The sequence below is a fragment of the Cupressus sempervirens genome, chromosome 2, assembly GCF_028749045.1.
Source record: "Cupressus sempervirens isolate cs-2001-9-10 chromosome 2, ASM2874904v1, whole genome shotgun sequence".
NCBI classification, from domain to species: Eukaryota; Viridiplantae; Streptophyta; class Pinopsida; order Cupressales; family Cupressaceae; genus Cupressus; species Cupressus sempervirens.
The window spans coordinates 182,948,734-182,967,364 of record NC_143119.1 but is presented as its reverse complement, the minus strand read 5'-3'; the positions used below and the strand labels follow the sequence as shown (position 1 = coordinate 182,967,364).

The 18,631-nt window shown below is 31.4% G+C and overlaps 1 protein-coding gene across 1 annotated transcript in view; it reads right to left on the bottom strand.

Moving 5' to 3' along the window:
* Positions 1 to 1,205, bottom strand: part of NRPB7 (DNA-directed RNA polymerase II) — a 54,419-nt gene extending 53,214 nt beyond the window's left edge. Inside the window, exon 1 of the mRNA XM_089813109.1 lies at positions 828 to 1,205. Coding sequence (XP_089669235.1) covers positions 828 to 943 — 116 coding nt within the window. The 5' untranslated portion in view covers positions 944 to 1,205. The remainder of the gene's footprint in view (positions 1 to 827) is intronic.
* Between the last annotated feature and the right edge of the window lie 17,426 nt (positions 1,206 to 18,631).

Here is an 18,631-nt window from a genome sequence, read left to right as displayed (position 1 = left end):
CATATGTTACAGAATGATTCAAATGAAGGTCTCTGGATTTACTTAGAGACCGGCTTTCAAATTTAGCTACCGCAGTTGTGTTGTATAGTTCCTTTTATGTTCTCATTATTATTTGAAATAATCGGATAGTAACAACTAACAACAACGAAAAAGAACCAAACAATGAGGATATACATTATTTTGGATCACGAAGGTACTGCAAAAAGACTTACACTGTGTAGTATAAAAAGGAGGTACTGAGGCCTGAGGGCTTGGCTTTAAAAAGAAGAAGAAATATGGTGAAGGATATAATTTGACACGGCTGTAGAATAGTATGGAAATCTAGGAAGTGTAACCTACAGAGTGGTCTCTAGCATTTGCGGATCACTGTAAGCAATTAGCAGTTGGCATAGCGCATTTTTCACAAAGCATAAACAGTGCAAGGGTTACGTCCTTCCTTGCTCAGCATTTAAAAACATTTTTGTGAAGTTGAAAAAAAAATGCAGTTAATCAAAGAAAATGTCTGGGTTGGAAAAGGGAAGAATAATCGGGGGAGTTAAGAAGAAATGAATATTGGAATTGACAAACTAGCTGCAATGGGCAACGGTTAAGAAAATGAACAGATTCTGTTGCACATAAGTGGTCATTTTCTTCTGCATTAAAAAAAAAAGTCCCGTCCTAAACGATCATTCACTGTTGCAAAACCAAGAAATCTACAATGGGGCAATTCCTTTTAATTTCTTGCAACATATTGATCATTTCGTCATAGCCTTGAACACCTCCTGCGATAATAACTGTAGACATTTTAAAACAAAACAAAAAAACGCAACAATAAAGAAAGACGTAACCTGCAAGTTCCCTCCACGTCCTGAAGGAGCTTCGAGACAAGCTTGTCTCGCAGGTGCGGTCCGAAATGCCGAGGGTGCAGCTGCATGTTCCTCTCCAATACTATATGAAAAAACATGGTTGTCCCTTCTTGTTCCTCTCTGCACTAGGGTTTAGAGTGTCTCAGGCTAAAGAAATTTTGAGTTCATTCGAACAGATAATTTAGGGCTCCTGATAAAATATCAATCAATCTGTACAAACAAGTTTGGATTTGACCATTGCTTTGAGTGATCGCTTTGGGGAAATTATAACACAGTGAATGTCTGGTATTTACTTCTTCACTGCAATATTCCTAGCTGTGCGAAGTCTCGATATTTTTATACCAGTAGGTTTGTTTAGATATTACTTTTTTTTATCGGACTTTAACTATATAGTTTTTTATAAGAATATATAGGAACATGCACATTGGTTTATAATGATTTTTTTTCCATATCTTCTTTCTTTTCTTTTTTTTTCTTCTTCTTTTTTTTTTTTTTTTTTTAATTTTTAGTTCCTGCCATACTATAGCATCCAAGTGGATGCAAATTTTCAATAAGTTTTGACCAATCGAAATGTTTTATTAATGCATTCTAACTTATTTTCATAATGTTTTTGAATTTAGGCTATTATTTTAATTTATGAGAACATGTTAAATTCGAATTTTCGATTGGTTGTTGTTGTGAATAGTAGGGTATCGAGCTTTTTCCATTCTATTAAAAAATCAATTTGTGGCAATGGTGGCCTATGAATCGAACATAGCAATAGCGATTTCATTAATATTATTGACCTATCTATGAACAATATCTGGCCAGTTTTGACAACATTTGATCTAACATTAAATAAGCGTATTGTCAATGACATTTTTTTGTTTGTAGTCTTTATTGCTTGGCTTTATGTTTTGTCAATTGTCTTATCTGAACAACTATTCTCAGCCAATTGCCAGACCTAAATCTTTAGCAAATCCACCGTATTTTGGTTTGGATTTATACCGTGCACTATATAGGTGTCATATTGTCAGCGAAGATGTCAGTTTTGGGAGAAAATGTGGTCATAATTCTTTGGTTTGTCTTTTACTCATTGTCTTGGGTAATGTTTTCCGGCTGTCTATCGACTACATTTAATTGGATTGTTGAATTCTGGTCATCTAAAGTTCCTATTTATTAGTAATTGTTGATTTTAGAGGCATCGGGAAAATTGGACAATCGCTTCTGTGTGCTTCTGAGAAGTAGTTTTGTTGCAGAGAACAAGTATTTTTTCTCCTTCTGTAATGTATTTTGCTTAGGATTTTTTTTAATATATTTTTAGTAGTTTTGTAAGGAAAAGGAGATCTTATTTGATCTATTCATTTTATCATTCCTTCATTCATGATTTGAAGCATTTTTCATTCTTTTCAGAGATCTTAGTATGTAATTTTTAAATCAGTATCTTCGCTATCTATTTTGCTTAGAGACTTCTGAATTTTTACTATGTTGCCATCTTTCTTGATTTTATTTTCCTTTTCATCAATGTCTACTTCATGAGAAGATTTCCTTTTTTTCTTTCCCTTACCATTTTTCCTCTCTGCATCTTCTATTAATCTCCTCCTGTTTTCGACGGCATCCTGCACTATCTTCTTTGACTCTGCATCTAAAGCACTCGTGGCCTCATCCAGCACTAGTAGCCGTGGATCTCTCACCATGGCCCTCGCAATGGCTATCGTCTGCTTTTGCCCCGACATCTGCACCCCGCGCTCTCCTACCTGTAACATTTAACTCATACTAGTCATTACACGTTTTTGCCCTTTGCCAAAATGAACAAAATAGTAAATTATGGAGCGAATTATGAGAATTTGGGGAGAAAATGAAAAACAAAATCTGACCGAGCAATGATTTCTTCCATGGTGCCTCCCTCCTTTCCAAACAAAATGTTTTCTTTGATAGAAGTCGCGCACAAAGCAGGCTCTTGGCTCACTAGTCCTATTTGGCTATGGAACCATTTGAGCTTTAGTTCCTTGATGTCAACACCGTCCAATAGAATCTACCTAGCCAGAGGATCGTAGAACCTCTCCACCAACGCAACCATCGTAGACTTTCTCGATCTGTTGCCTCCCACCAAAGCAATTGTTTTGCCGGGCCGGATTCTTAGACAGAAATTAGAAAATATGAGGCTTTCTAGCCTTGATAGGTATGCAAATTGAACATTTCTGAATTCGACTTCACCTTGAACTTGTTGGAGAGTCTATGCAAAAACGGAGATAACAAAATACTCAAAGCACATGCCTGCAGATGTTAAGAAGAGAGAATGTTCTATACAGTGCATATGAATGTTCAAGATTTTAGAATTCATAATCTAGTGGCCGACACACATTTAATGCAGACCCTTTTTTCTAAAAACTACATTAAATGTTTAACACTGCTCTAGCAAATATCTCGATTTTCAGTAGAGATCTATAGGTGTTGTTTAACTGAGTTTTGACAATATTAATACCTCTTACCATCTTTCTTGATTTTATTTGCCTTTTCATCAATGTCTACTTCATGAGAAGATTTCATTTTTTTCTTTCGTTTACCATTTTTCCTCTCTGCATCTTCTATTAGTCTCCTCCTCTTTCGCTGTAATAAACTAAGGTCCTCGTCAATTACCTTAATCAAAAGCATGTTTGAAGCACCACCCTCACCTCCATTACCCGTGTCTACATGTTTTGATGTTTTTGCCTCTTTGCTTTCTTCCAATGAGCCGAAAATTTCTTCTGTCATCCCCAGACTCCCTTTCAAAGCATTCCATGCTTTGTTGAAGGCAACGATTTAAGAACGAAAATCCAAGTAAACCCAATTCTGTGTAGGAAATAAGAATTTAGGATGAAACATATATTGTTTCATACCAGATGGATACTTAGGCTCTTTTAAGACTTTATTAAAGTTGACTGGTCTATGTTTTTAACATAAATCATTATAAGTTTATTTGTAGAAAGTGTGCAGTGTACACAACATATGCCATAACAAAACTGTAGGTGGTACTAAAGATTAATGTTTAATGTCCTTTCTAGACACTTGAACACAGTCTTCGATACAGTGAGGTTAGGGTATTAGCACAATTAAAAATCAAAGGAAATTTAAAATATATATTAGGTTATTTAATTGCAAAATATATGTGATTTCAATTTCTGATTTCAATTTCAATTTGGAGAAATATTTCTTATAATGTAAAGAAATATTAAGCTATTTTTAATTATAGTGTGTTGTGTTTAATGTAACTGAAAGGAATGTGTATTAGCATTACGAAAATAGATTAGAAAATAGTTGTTCTAAAATAGAAAATGAAATGTTCTTTATTTTTCATAAGTTTTGTTTAATTTTACAAAATATAAAAAGAACATGGATAGGAGATGGGTTCTTGTCATGATGAATCAAAAATAAATATTTTAATTTAAATAGAAATATCACAACATATATTTGATTTTATATATTATTTATATTTATTTTGAGAAAACAAATATAATTCATGATTATAATTTGTGAAAATATTAGATGACAATCAATTGTGAATGACAGCTTAAATTGTGACTTTTTCAAATAACATAACACATGGATTTATTTAGTAAATAATATTTTGTTTTATTGAAGCTCATTTTTACATAGAAAACCATGATCTTGTACATTGACATGTAGAGCCTATCAATTAGACCACATTGTATTCTCGCACAACCAAGTATTTTCCAAAACTACTCTAGTTTCTAAATTATGCATCAAAAACACAGAAAAGTAAAACTTTTTTCCAAATGCCAAAAAAACAATATGTGTATAAAAAGTTGACATTTCATTCAAGTTGAACAACAACATAAATAATTAATAACTAGTATCTTTGCCTAGCAATAATAACCAATGCATTGGTACATTTTATAATTATGTTTGAATTTTAAAATTTTAGGTCAACCATGTGACTTCTCTTAAAATTGTTTATTCATTTTGAATATGTGACAGATATTGTGTTATCAAAATGTGTGAACGAATTTATATTCCAAGTCTGGGTCCTCAGTGGGATTGTCCAATCATTGGTGCAATTCAGTCTACAACTTTGGAGCATGTATTTGTTTGTCCAATCATTGGTGCAATTCAGTCTACAACTTTGGAGCATGTATTTGTCATAGAATGCAGAAATGTTGAGAAAGCATTACACAATGTACTTGGTGAAGAATTCTTGGAAAATAAATCTGGGACAACAATTTATGCAGATATTGTTTCTAAATTCCTCACCAATTGCATGGATCTTTTAGAAAAATTTGCAATTGTAAAGAAAATGGCAAATGCATATGTGAAGCCATGTTTCAAACCTCTTGAAGACTATGATGCACACATTAATGCATACATTATAGAGATGAGTACTAGCCTCATAGGTGGCTTGTTCTCTCTTGAATCTTTGAGCTCTTGTGACGTTACGACTTGTGTCTATTATTCCCTGAAAATTGCAATAAGTAGTAAGTACAAACCTCTAGTGGACCATGCGTTACTTGCTCACCAAACTCATTTCTGTGAGCCTAGTGCATCAAGAATCTCAGATGTTTGCAATGCAATGATACTTCTGCAACTACATATTTCTCCTCCTATAATTTCACCTTATGTAAGCACCATTTTCTCAACAAAAGCTCTACCTACTGGGGATGTTATATAACCTATTACACATTCATCTATATGGAATTGTAGTAGATGAGCATATTATACATATATGTACATAGTAAAGAACATATGCAATGGATAAATGAAAATGTTTCATAGCTTTTGCAACAAAAATACATATAATTATTTTGTTATGGATGCATCATATTTATTTTCATTTAGATTATCACAATGTATAAGTCATAAACCAAATTAATTGAAAATAACAGTCTTATCCTTTTTAGCGTGCTTGTCCTTTTTCTCGTCTTGCTTCTCCTTATCAATAGTCTAATTTTGTTTTGGATGCATTGTATTTATTTTCATTTAGATTATCACAATGTATAAGTCATAAACCAAACTAATTGAAAATTAAACCAGAACTTGATCAATTTATTGTAGTTTAATATGAAGAGATCCATGGTTAGGGAAAAAAGAAAAACAATCTAGGCATGTGTTTATTACCATATAATTTGAAAATGAATATTGAAAAAGTGATATGAGCCATATTTGTACTATATTTTTTTATAAGTTAATATTATTTAGTACATATTCCTCTTCATTTTCAAATATTGTATAATGCATTCCATGATTGAAAAATTTATATAAAGTTTCTTATTCTTTATATATTGTACAATTTTTGGTTTAGTAATCTTTATGAAAATAAATATAATAGATTTGTAAGAAATCATTTTGTCAAGTATGTAATTAATTGTTCTCCTCTATTTGTTTTTCAAGTGCAAAGGTTGTGAAAGAGACACTGAAGGTTGTGAAACTGGAACAACGTCTCAGAAACAATTGATAACTAACTAGTATGTTTCCATCCTTTTCTGCTCACAAAATAACACAAGTATTACGGAAAACATATAATTTAGATTTAGTTTTAAAAATGAGAACTCAATTAGTGAATAAATAAAAGGAGATCGGGAGTTTTTTTAATAAGTTGAAAATTGTACTATGACATGTCATTGAATTAAAATGCATTTATAATTTGTGGTTTCTCAAATATTTGCAATGCATTTATATTCCTTGAATTAAACCAAAACTTGATCAATTTAATGTAGATTTTCTCTTTTTTCTTATCGTCTTTGTTCTTGCCCTCATCATTCTTTTCCCCATCTTTTCTCTTTTCCTTCTTTTGTTGGTCACTATTTCTCTTTTTGTCCTCATAGTTCTTTTCTTTAGCACTATCTTTACCCTTCTGTCATGCCCAAAACTTGAAGGCAAAAACACACACACAATTTTTTTTTTGAATTAATAATTAAACATGCCCTAGGTTTGAAATGATTGATAATAGTTTTAGTACAGGTTCTTTACTTTTCGTCTTAAGGTTATAAACATGAGGGCGATTACATTATTAAGATTTGAAAACTTTAGTTATAAGATTTATATCGATAAGCTTATTTAACTTTCAACAATAAGAAAACAATTATTTAAATGACAAAGCAATTGTATTCGAGTTTAGATTTATTGAAAATGTATAATCAAAATCAACTATAACATTTTAGACAATAATCAATTTACAACCCAATCGATATTGAAAAGTCACTTTAAGGAAAAACAATTTAACTAGAATTCAAACTGAATATATGTGTATCAAATTGATTACTTTAACCTTTCAACTATAAAACCACTTAATCATTTTAACAGTAATCTTCATTAAATTTTTTTTAAAAAAAACTTTAAGTAAAAATAACACTAAACTATCAAATTTAACTATCATAAGTCCTAATTAATCATAATATAATACTAATGCTAAACTATACTAAATAATTTATACACTCAGACTAACTATCAATAACATGATAACGACGAACTAAAGCACAACATATAAATTAAATTAATTATACAACTATTTGATTTAAGGCAAAACTAAAGTAAAATTATTGACATAATAAAAGAAAAATTAACTTAACTAGAATTAACACTAAAATCCAATCTTAACCTATACTATCAAAATTATTACTTAAACTAACATAATTAAAACGAACTAACTACGATAAGCAAAAAAAACTAAACTATAATCATAAACTTAAAATAAACAAACTAACCTATACTAACACAACTTATTACTTAACAAATTAAGATTACATTTTACACTAACTATTAGAAGATGTTAATAAGGAAACTTAAATTAAATAAATAACAATTTAAAAATTAACATTATTAATTAAATGACAAAACAAAAATAATCTAACATCTAACCAAATTTATTAACAAATGAACTAATATAAAACTAAACTAAAATAACATATCAACTTAACTACTAAATTACCCACCACATCCAGTACTACTTCCTTCAAACCCCATGTGCTGACCTGTCCATCCCATCTATGCGCTCTATCTCCAAGCGCTGACAAAGGGTACGAGTTAGGTCTGTCCCCCCACTGCGCAAGGCAGAGCCTACCAAGGACTAGATGCAAGGTAAGGTGGGGATATAAGTTTCTTATTTGAAAAACAAACAAACCTTTAAATCAGTCCCATCCCAAAGTAAAGGCCTACGTCCCAAGGTGGATGTGAGCAAGTCTTCCAAGAAAGCGCTTAGGAATGCGAGAAACTACGCTTGCCTCCAATGCTGACCTAAGGAGAGGGGGATTCATACCCCACCTAAAGCATTAAACTAAAACAACTTGCCCACCTATCCGTGCACTTCCTAAGTATTTTCTTTCTTTCCAAATTGCACTCTGCCCAAGGGGAGGTCATGCGTTGTCAAGATAAAAAGGTATGAGAAGAATTAAAAAGGTAAATTTTAAACAGTGTCATGCCAAAGGAAATCAATCCATGGACAAGACAACCTGCGAAATTCTATGGAGGGGAAATAGGGTGATGTCACCCTAAGCAAAATTAATGACTTGATTAATTTAAAACTTTCCCAAGCCCATTTCAAGAGCTGGCGCCAACTAAGGAGGAGTTAAAGCAAAGTTAATTTGGTGAGGGATAGGATACTAAGATATTTATTATATTAGTTTAAAATTATGTTTACACCATTTCTAATATCATTATTATTCTAAATTAATTTTACAAGCCTTAACATATGTTTCAAAAGAGGATATTTAAAAGAATATTCTCTGCTCCAAAACAAGAATTATTACATTCTCTCATACAAACTCCAGCATCCTGTAGGTGGATTATTTGATAATTCGTCTACTCTCTCTCTCTCTCTCTTGAAACTCAATGTATATTTTTCTTTTGCAACTATATTACCACAATAGGTGTTTGCATTCTCTTATAAATTTCTAGTTTATCGTCTCCATGAACCTCAAATGGCCATGCATTTCAATGAAACCACATTACATGAAATAACCATCTACGTATTCATTTAACTATCTAATAAAACTGATGGATCAACATTGGAACAACATAATGACTAAACTAGTCTTAAGGCAATTGAGAAAATAAGAGATCAAAATGATAATGTTCCATTCCTTTTGAAAGGAGTATCAAAATACACAAAGTTATTTCTCTATCATGTTTCAATTTTAGCTTGGATCTCTTGACATAATTCTTCCTACATGTTCTTGCAAATTTATTTTCAACACAATCAACCATGAACTAAGTCATTTCAAACTTGATAAAGACACCATACATTTACATGGATTAGCAACATCTCTCTCTACAGTCCATATGAATAGAGGCATCACCACACATCACAAATTGAATCATGTATAATTGAACATCATTGTTGCATCTTATCTTTGATACACATTCATATGACAACATAGAATACAAAAATTTTAAGAGAAGTAAATTTACTCAATCACTTATTTTATTATCAACCTGATTCAAGGCTCAGCCGGGAAAGAATCAGGAAGAAAACCCGGCTTCGTTGCCATATATAATAAGGTTTTAAAAAATACAATTTACAATAGGATCTCAATCCCAATTTTCAATAATTTTATCAAGTTTTCTTCATGATCATAATCAAGGAGTTTGTAATGTCTTCTAAATCTCATTTCAAGAACCATGGAGGAAACCAATAACTGATCGGGTCACAACCAAGAAGAACCAAAAGAACATCAAGCATGCATAATCATACATGGTTTACACAATAAGATTCACAGTGAATCAAGACTAGGGAGAGGTGGATTCTTCCAACTGGAGAAGTCAAACACAACACCAAATCAAATGCCCAATCGGGGCCAATAACCAAGAACTTCCGTTCTTCCATTTAAACTTGCCATACTCATACCAGGTTTGTGCTGACGGGTAGGGGCCCATAACACCCTACCCTTTATCCCTCTTCTCATCCTGAGAAGAGACTCTACACAGGTTGGAGTCCAACTAAACAGACCTCTCCCAAAATTGGTCACTTCTGCCCTCTCCTAGGGTGAGTAATACCAAAACACCCATGCAAGGAAACTCAAAATTGCAAACATAAACAAGAAAGGAAAACAACCAAAATAACAAGGTTTACAAATCTTCCCAACATACCCACAACCATACAACAGTAAAACAACAAGGTAACAAGAACATGAAACAAAACATAAAAACTGAATAAGGGAGATGGGAGTTTCGTACCATCACAAAGAGGTAATGGCAATGAACCAATTTGAGTAGAGTATCCCTCCTTCCTTCAAGCTTCAAGAAATCTTCTCTAAATGTAGAGATTGGGTAACCCCCAAACCACTAGACCAAGGAAGGCCTCTAAATAAGCCTCCAACTCAACCACCCAAAAGGAGCAATAACTATCTCCACCCACTTAGCCACTCTAGAAACTCCTAACACAACCTACACCATGGTTAAACCCTAAAAGGAGGTGGGGTAAGACAACTCATGACAACCACTTGCAATTTTCGCACAAAGGCAAAAAGGGACTTTTTGAGTGCCCTCAAAAGTCAAAGCTAGGGGCTTAGGGGTTGGAAAAGACCCCTAACCCATACCCTTACCCTTTGGTTAGAATAAAAACATGTTAAAAGCCTTAGGAAAGAGGTTTAGAGACAAAATAAAATCTAGGAATAAAATAGGTCCATCTAACAACTCTAACTAGCAAATTAAGCACATAAACATTTTACGAGTGTCAAGCGACACTGAAAGAGCATAATTACGAACAATAGGGTTTCCAAATTTTAGCACATGGAGATCAGTTTTGTTCCTCTGTAGGGTTTCTCGGCTAAATATCTGCACACTCATTGCACACATCAGTAGTCCCGTAAAATCACATGTATATAAACGTATATGTATCAGAAATTTTCATAATTTAAAACATACATTAATAAAGTTTCTTCTCCCTTCATAATTCTTAACCATTTGAAATATCGTAAATCAAATCTCAATCCTACATCTACTGATTTTGTCAACATACATATACATGAACATTAAATGACAATCATCAAATATATCTGGAAATAACATCACACAACATGAAATAATAAAATATGTTCTAAGCATCAGATAATGTCTCGACATCTCGAGTCGCGGATAACAAAATAAGAGTAATATATCACTATGCTACGATGGGTCGGGGCGAGGCCTCACACCTTCTTATCGTCTTCCTTTTTTTTTCATTACTCACAGTCTTAACCATTTTCTTTTCTATAGCATTGTCTTTCTCCTTATTCTTGTCTTCCTTTTCCTTGCTCATTGTTTTTTCCTTTTTAACATCCTTGTCCTTTATCTTTTGTCACTTATCCTTATCCACAGTCTTGTCCTTTTTAGCATCCTTCTTTCTCATCTTGCTTCTCCTTATCCACAACCTAATTTTGTTTTGGATGCATTGTATTTATTTTTATTTAGATTATCACAATGTATAAGTCATAAACCAAATTAATTGAAAATTAAACCAGAACTTGATCATTTTAAAAATTTCAAAATGAATATTGAAAAAGTGATACCAGCCATATTTGTACTATTTTTTTTTATAAGTTAATATTATTTAGTACATATTCCTCTTCATTTTCAAATATTGTATAATGCATTCCATGATTCAAATATTTATATAAAATTTCTTATTATTTGTATTTTATACAATTTTTGGTTCAGTAATCTTTATCAAAATAAATATAATAGATTTTTAAGGAATCATTTTGTGAAGTATGTAATTAATTGTTCTCCTCTATTTGTTTTTCAAGTGCAAAGGTTGTGAAAGAGACACTGAAGGTTGTGAAACTAGAACAACGTCTTAGAAACATTTGATAAGTAACTAGTATGTTTCCATCCTTTTCTGCTCAGAAAATAACACAAGTACTACGGAAAACATATAATTTAGATTTAGTTTTAAAAATGAGAACTTAATTAGTGAATAAATAAAAGGAGATGAGGAGAAAAAAAAATTTACAAGTTGAAAATTGTACTATCACATGTCATTGAATTAAAATGCATTTATAATTTGTGGTTTCTCAAATATTTGCAATGCATTGATATTCCTCGAAATGCATATTTGTCTACAAATAGTAACAATGTATAGGGTCCTCCTACATCGTCTTACTTTTTATTGTACATATCTTAAATTTTTGTGCTATCTATGTATAGAAACCTACACATTAATTAGATGCATATGACTTTCCCACAAAGAATATCTCTAAAAAAATGGATAACATTGAACTTAAGTTGTATCTTAGAATTCAATTATTTGTACAAAAAACTAAGAAATGTTGCTCGTATTCAATAGGTTTTCCTCTGTCCACATTACATCACTATGAATACTGTAAATGCATCTACTATAACATACCCTCCAACAGATGAATTCTCTGAAATTCCACAATTTAGTATCCTTGAAAAAATCCAACAACTTCCAAGTGAATGTCAAAGAAAAATATTGGAAAGTTATTTTTATGACAACCATGCTCCAATGTTTCAATCATGATGGATGGGGAAACATTGAGCCAACACAAGAGACCAATGAAATTCATGTTTTGTCTCCATTCATGACAAATGGAGAATTAATTTACCTAAAATATCTAGTGCGGATATATAGGGAAGCTCATATAATAATTCATTGTCAAGATATTTTAATTCATTTCCCTCACAAAAATCATACTGTTGAAGAATTGACTGTCATTTTCAATCCAACATGTAAAACATTATTTTGTTAGCTATCACCATTCAGGGCAACTAATGAAAGTGACACACTTATATACATAATAAACCTTATCATTTCATATCGAACTCTTTCACTTGAATGGATTATAAGATATGATAATATAGAGCTTGTAGGACAATGGTATGATGATGATACATGACATCTAGCAACTAAAACCATAAAGCATCATTACTCATACCATTATTTGTTTGAATTTTCAAATAGTGACATGTCACCTGGCATTCATCTTGTAGCAGATATGGGAAGATGGCACATCCCAAATGGATGAATTAACTATTACATTATCACAATTGATAGAAGCAAATACTTATGATGTATAAGATTGGCCTCCATTTTTGAAAAATTGAAAAAATCTAGCGCAATCTGTGTCCGCTCATTGGCATGTCAATAATGTCTGCATATCTAAGTTTACCTAACTATGTCTTTTACTATTACAAACTTATAGCAATTTCATGAATTGCAATTGACATGGAAGGATACTAATCTCCTCAGTTTGGAAGGTTGTGATCTTTTTTTAAAATATAAATTTCTTCATTAGAAATCCAATTGAAATTTTCTCATTCAATATAGTTGCAACAATGTCTTGTTATAATTAAAGTAGAAGCATTCAAATTTCCCATGTAGACATAGTCATCGTTGAGCCATAATCCATTTTTCAATGGCAAGTTGAAGTGAATATATTCATGTGGCAGGATTAACACATTTGAGGGACACATCTATTCTCTATAAATTTCAATTTCACATCGAGAGCCATTCAAGTTGTTCAAAAGTCACTGTGTGAAACTCTTAGCAAACAATGGAACTTCTTGAAATAGTATTGGGAGTCGAATTTTTCTCTCTCTTGGTTCTATTTTTCACTGTGAATGAAACACCTACTTTCATTTATTTGTTGACTTTGACTGTAGTACTCTTCTATGTAATTCTCTATTTATTTGAGAAATATACGTAATGTCCATTGCGAAGAAGAAATTCATAAACAATAAAGTAAATATTATTACATTCAAATGTAGTTAATGTTGATGATGTCATGACATGACTACATCACCCAATCTAATGAATAAGTGTAACTTGTAATTAAAGTAATTTAAAATTATCAAATATAATGGTATATACATTGTCAAATTATTTCTTTATAATGTGTCTTTAATATTAAAGCATAATTATATTCATTCATGTTTTATATATGCTATTCATAAATAATTCTCTTTTTAGTAACAAAGTAATCTTCTAGTTGTTATAATATAGGGTGCTAACAATGTTTGAAAATAATGATTTCTCCCTATTTCATCTGTTAAAATAATCATGTTTATGTAAATTGTTTATTCTCTTCAGAGAAGCAATCAAAACCATGACTACTTTGATGCAAATACCAATTGTTGATTTAGACAATGAAGTAACATCAACTTTTGAAAAAAACAAGCAGACCTGTTGCAAAAGAAGGAAATGTTCCAAGCATAAAAAGTACAAGGGTGTGAGGAGACGACCTTGGGGTAGCTATGGTGTAGAGATAACAAATCCAAAGACTAAAGATTGAAAATGGCTTGGAACATTTCAAACTCCCGAGGAAGCTGCAAATGCATATAGAGAAGCAGCTCTCTCCATGAAAGGTGTAACCGATTGTATAGGTTGTCATATAAATTTGTTGGGAGCAAATAGTCAAGCAATTCATAGTGGTGATATAATGACAATGACAGAATCTCTTAGTCAGAGTAAGCATATTTCAAAAAACATTAAAAGTCATGTTCTTGGAGAGTTGACTGATATCTCTCAAGGAAAAAAATTCCACTCACCATGCATTGATGATATCGCATTTGACAATATACTGGGCTCTGATGCACAATATTTACTGACATCTACAGATATGAATCACTGTCAATCTTGGAATTGTCAACATTTACAATGTCCAACAAAATTATCTAACTCATATGAACCCAACTGTTGGACACAATATAGTTATCCTCAACAAGAACCATTATACACCATAGATACCCAGAATCCACAACAAACAGAACAACAAGAACCCATATCCTAGCCATATAGTACTTCAACCATTCATAAAGTTCTCACCACAAAGCCAATATTAACATACAATTCCAATGTTGGAGATTCAAATTTTGATCAAGCAGCTATTGAAATTCTCAAATCCGAAGACTTAGAATGGATGAAAGTACATGGTAGCATTGGTATGTCCTCAAACCTATTGCTACATTTTATATTAATAGATTAATTGATTAGCATTTGTAAATGTAAACAAATAGCTACTACAATAAAAATATTGGCTCTGTACATATCCTCATTTATGTCAACTACTTTATCTAACTATATCGTTCCACAATCTAATGTAGGAAATGATACTATGGCAAGGCCTACAAGACAACAAAGACAACCATGGAACCCAACTAGCCCAGTCATCTAGACAAATACATACAATTATGACTTGACTTCAATGAACATTGAATATAGTATGCACCATAGAAGTGGTTCTACCTATGCAACAAACAGACAAAGAATAAGCTCAACATCCGGTGATTTGGATGCCTCAAACAATCTTGACAATAAACACCTTGCATTGTATGAGAAAACTAATTTGGAAATGAATGTTATAAAGTGCAAGGTATCGAAAATTGAGAGCATTGTAACTAATATTGAAAATTGTCTTTTTAATGCTCTCAATGGAAGTATCCAACCACTATGAACTGTCTTGAGACATTTATATCAAAGGTCTTGTTATTTAATAATTTAAATATATATGATGTAGGAGGACAATGCTTTACAAATGTAAAAGTGAATTTGCAAATTGAAGTTGACAACAAAATAGAATTCTCATTGTTACACGTGGCTTTCTTATTCAATGACAATATAATAGATTTACTCCAATGAAGCTTTTCAAAGAGAATTGAATAATATTTAAAGCTTCAACAGTGATTATTTGGAGAGTTTACAAAATAATATTCATAAAAAATATAAATGTTTGTGTAGAAGTGTGCAAAAAAATATTGTTCCAATGTCTTTGACGTAAAATTTATTTAGAAATTTTATTACTTTGTTACTTAGATTATCAAATTTATTCAATTATTACCCAATCTTATAACTAGTCACTATTTTCCAACATTAAAAGAAATATTTCTTAAATAATTCAAAAATAGTGCCTTGTATTCTTAGATTATCAAAATTTGTAGAATATTACAATTACTAATAGTGTAATAGATCATGTGTAAATGAGTGAATTTGTAAAATACTATTGTCCATAATTCAAAATATTCTATATATCTAGTACTATTGGTTGAAATAGTATAATAGCAATGCTCAAATGATAGGAGTTTTTGGAGTAAACTAACAAAATATTGTACAAAAAAAATTTTATTTATAAAGTGACCCAATATAAATGAAACATTAATGTAAACATTGATTTCTAATCAATGCAGGATGCCAACCTATAGCATATGGTGTACAATCAGAATGTAGAACATAAGTATCAACATACTACATTTGAAACAAACAAAAAACTACAACTTGCAATTTAACAATCAAGCAAAATAAAAATCAAACTCATTAGTAGAAGACTTCATTATATCAACAAATTGAAGAATCTAACATCTAAAAATAATGCAAGGAGACCAAAAGAAATGCAATTGTAACGTACATTCAACTAACATTGACAAAACTCTTCTAAAGCATGGCTTATATAGGCCTCATGATTTCAAATACAATGTCGGTGATTTTTTATTTGATACATTTCAATATCTACTAAAATTTCAACATACATCAAATGAAATTCGTAATGGAACAATAGATTTCTTCATTGCTTGCCTCCAAAATGGAGATGAGGAAGCTATCAATTCCTATAACCATGAACTCCACCCTCAAAGCCTGAGAGAGCTTCACAATGTAGAAGACATTACAACTTATTTGCAAAGAATGCGTTTATTCGCAAAACCATCAAATAAGACAAAACAAAATGGTTTGTGGGGGGATATATTTTGCATACATTGGATATCAAAGTGGCTCAATATTCATATATGTGTTTGGTCTGCATCTTATGGAAAATGATATTTAGATTTCAACAACCAAATTGATTCTACTCCATTCAATATCCTATTTCATGATGCAAATCCTTTGTCAGGGCACTTTGAACCATTGCTAACCAATGCAATCTTAGAACAAAAACAACATAATATTAAGTTGCACAAATTTAAAAAAATGATAAGAAACAATGGCAAGACACCACTCAGAGAAAGGGAAAAAAAAAAAAAAAAAAACATTAAAGAACTACAATATGTCTACCAATGATAAGGATAATATTGCAAAAAATGAAAACAATATAACATTGCATGCAGTGAAAAGATTAATTAGAAATAAAGCTTGCAACATTAATCAACAAACAATTACAAACAAAAGCAATAATATTTTCTTAACCAATAACCAAAATAATATAAAAGCACAAACACAATCCACAAGAACAATAAATAGTAAAAGGAAATCAACTAAGACAACTTTGACACCAATTGATAATTTTTTTTCCACAATAGAAGACACACCAAAATATCCTTGCACAATTTGTCAAATGCTCCATTTCAAGAAAGATATAAAATAATACAAAGAGGAACATAGAGTTGTATACCACAATTTGACAAAATCTTACATACCACTACTTACCGAGTACATATGTAAAATATGCAATGATTCTCTTAATAAAAAGAACCTAAATCTGCAGTTCCTCACAACATACACAAAAATAAGTCATTACCAAATGTACAAAAAATGACACAACTAGAGGAACATTTAGTTTCACTAAGAATTGCATTTGCACAAATTTGGGAATTAGGAAATAAAAAGTCTCAACTTGGACTAAGTGGTTCCATCATAAATGTCCCTGTAAACATATACAATATTCAAAATGCTCTACCACTATGACTATCAAACACGACAACAATTGCAGTGGCTCTTAAAAGACAATTGCAATATAAAAATGCATTTCAAAAAGGCATGGTACGACCATATTTAATAATGCAAGCTCTATTCGATTTAAGCAAAAAAAACCCTTTACCAAATGCAAAATGTACAAATAAATGAAAAGTGGATAGAAACATTAGATATCAACAATGAAGACAATGGTTGTGAAAACAAAAGTTGTTCTCAAAGTGAAACTGAAAGTGATCTTCAATATGACAATCCAATTGATTCTCTAATACATGGATACAAAGACTCTACATGCATCCACAATATGGATGACAAAATCATTCAAATTGCTTCTGTTGAGAATTATTATCCTATTGGTATTTTTAAAGACAAGTATGCAGAAGAAATGAATTTTCCAACCCTTTTCTTTGGTGAGCCACACAATAATGACATAATGGACAAATTTAGTTATCAAAAAAATCACAGTGGGAATTACTTCATTAAGAGCAAGATTTTTCACTTCATACAACAAATCTTTTCTTCAAGGCCATAAAAATAATTATACATCAAGTCTTATCGACACTATGGATACGAATTAGAAAAGGACAATTAAAAGGATGCAAGTTACTCGCAAAAGATGTAAAGCAAAAACCAAATTTTGAATTTTTTTAAAGAACGGACATTAGATATGTAGATTTCAAAAGAATTCGAATATCCCCAGACTAAATGCATCAATTGAAAAAAAACATATTTGCTATGATTAGACAACTTGGGCCACCTACATTTTTCCTCACTTTTACAAGTGCAAAAAAGAATTGGGAGCCCCTAATGTCGACTCTCCAATATTTACAAAAAATACGTCAAGAAAAAATAAAAACAAATGATACATTTCAATGCAATGACACTGACAAAATAATACTTGTGAAGAAAGACCCAATAACATGTGCAAGGTACTATCGACATAAGATCAATGCTTTGAGAAAACTACTATTTCTAGAAAATTCACTATTTGGAAAAGTTGTAGATTATTTTTCGGTAACTGAATTTCAAAATAGGGAAAATGAACATGAGCACATGTTGATTTGGGTTGAAAATGCACCTATCTATGGGAAGCAAACAAACGATGAAATAGTACACTTTGTCAACATGCACATCACATGCAATACTAATAACTTAGAAGCACAATATGATAATTTGCATAAACATCACCATACTAGACAAT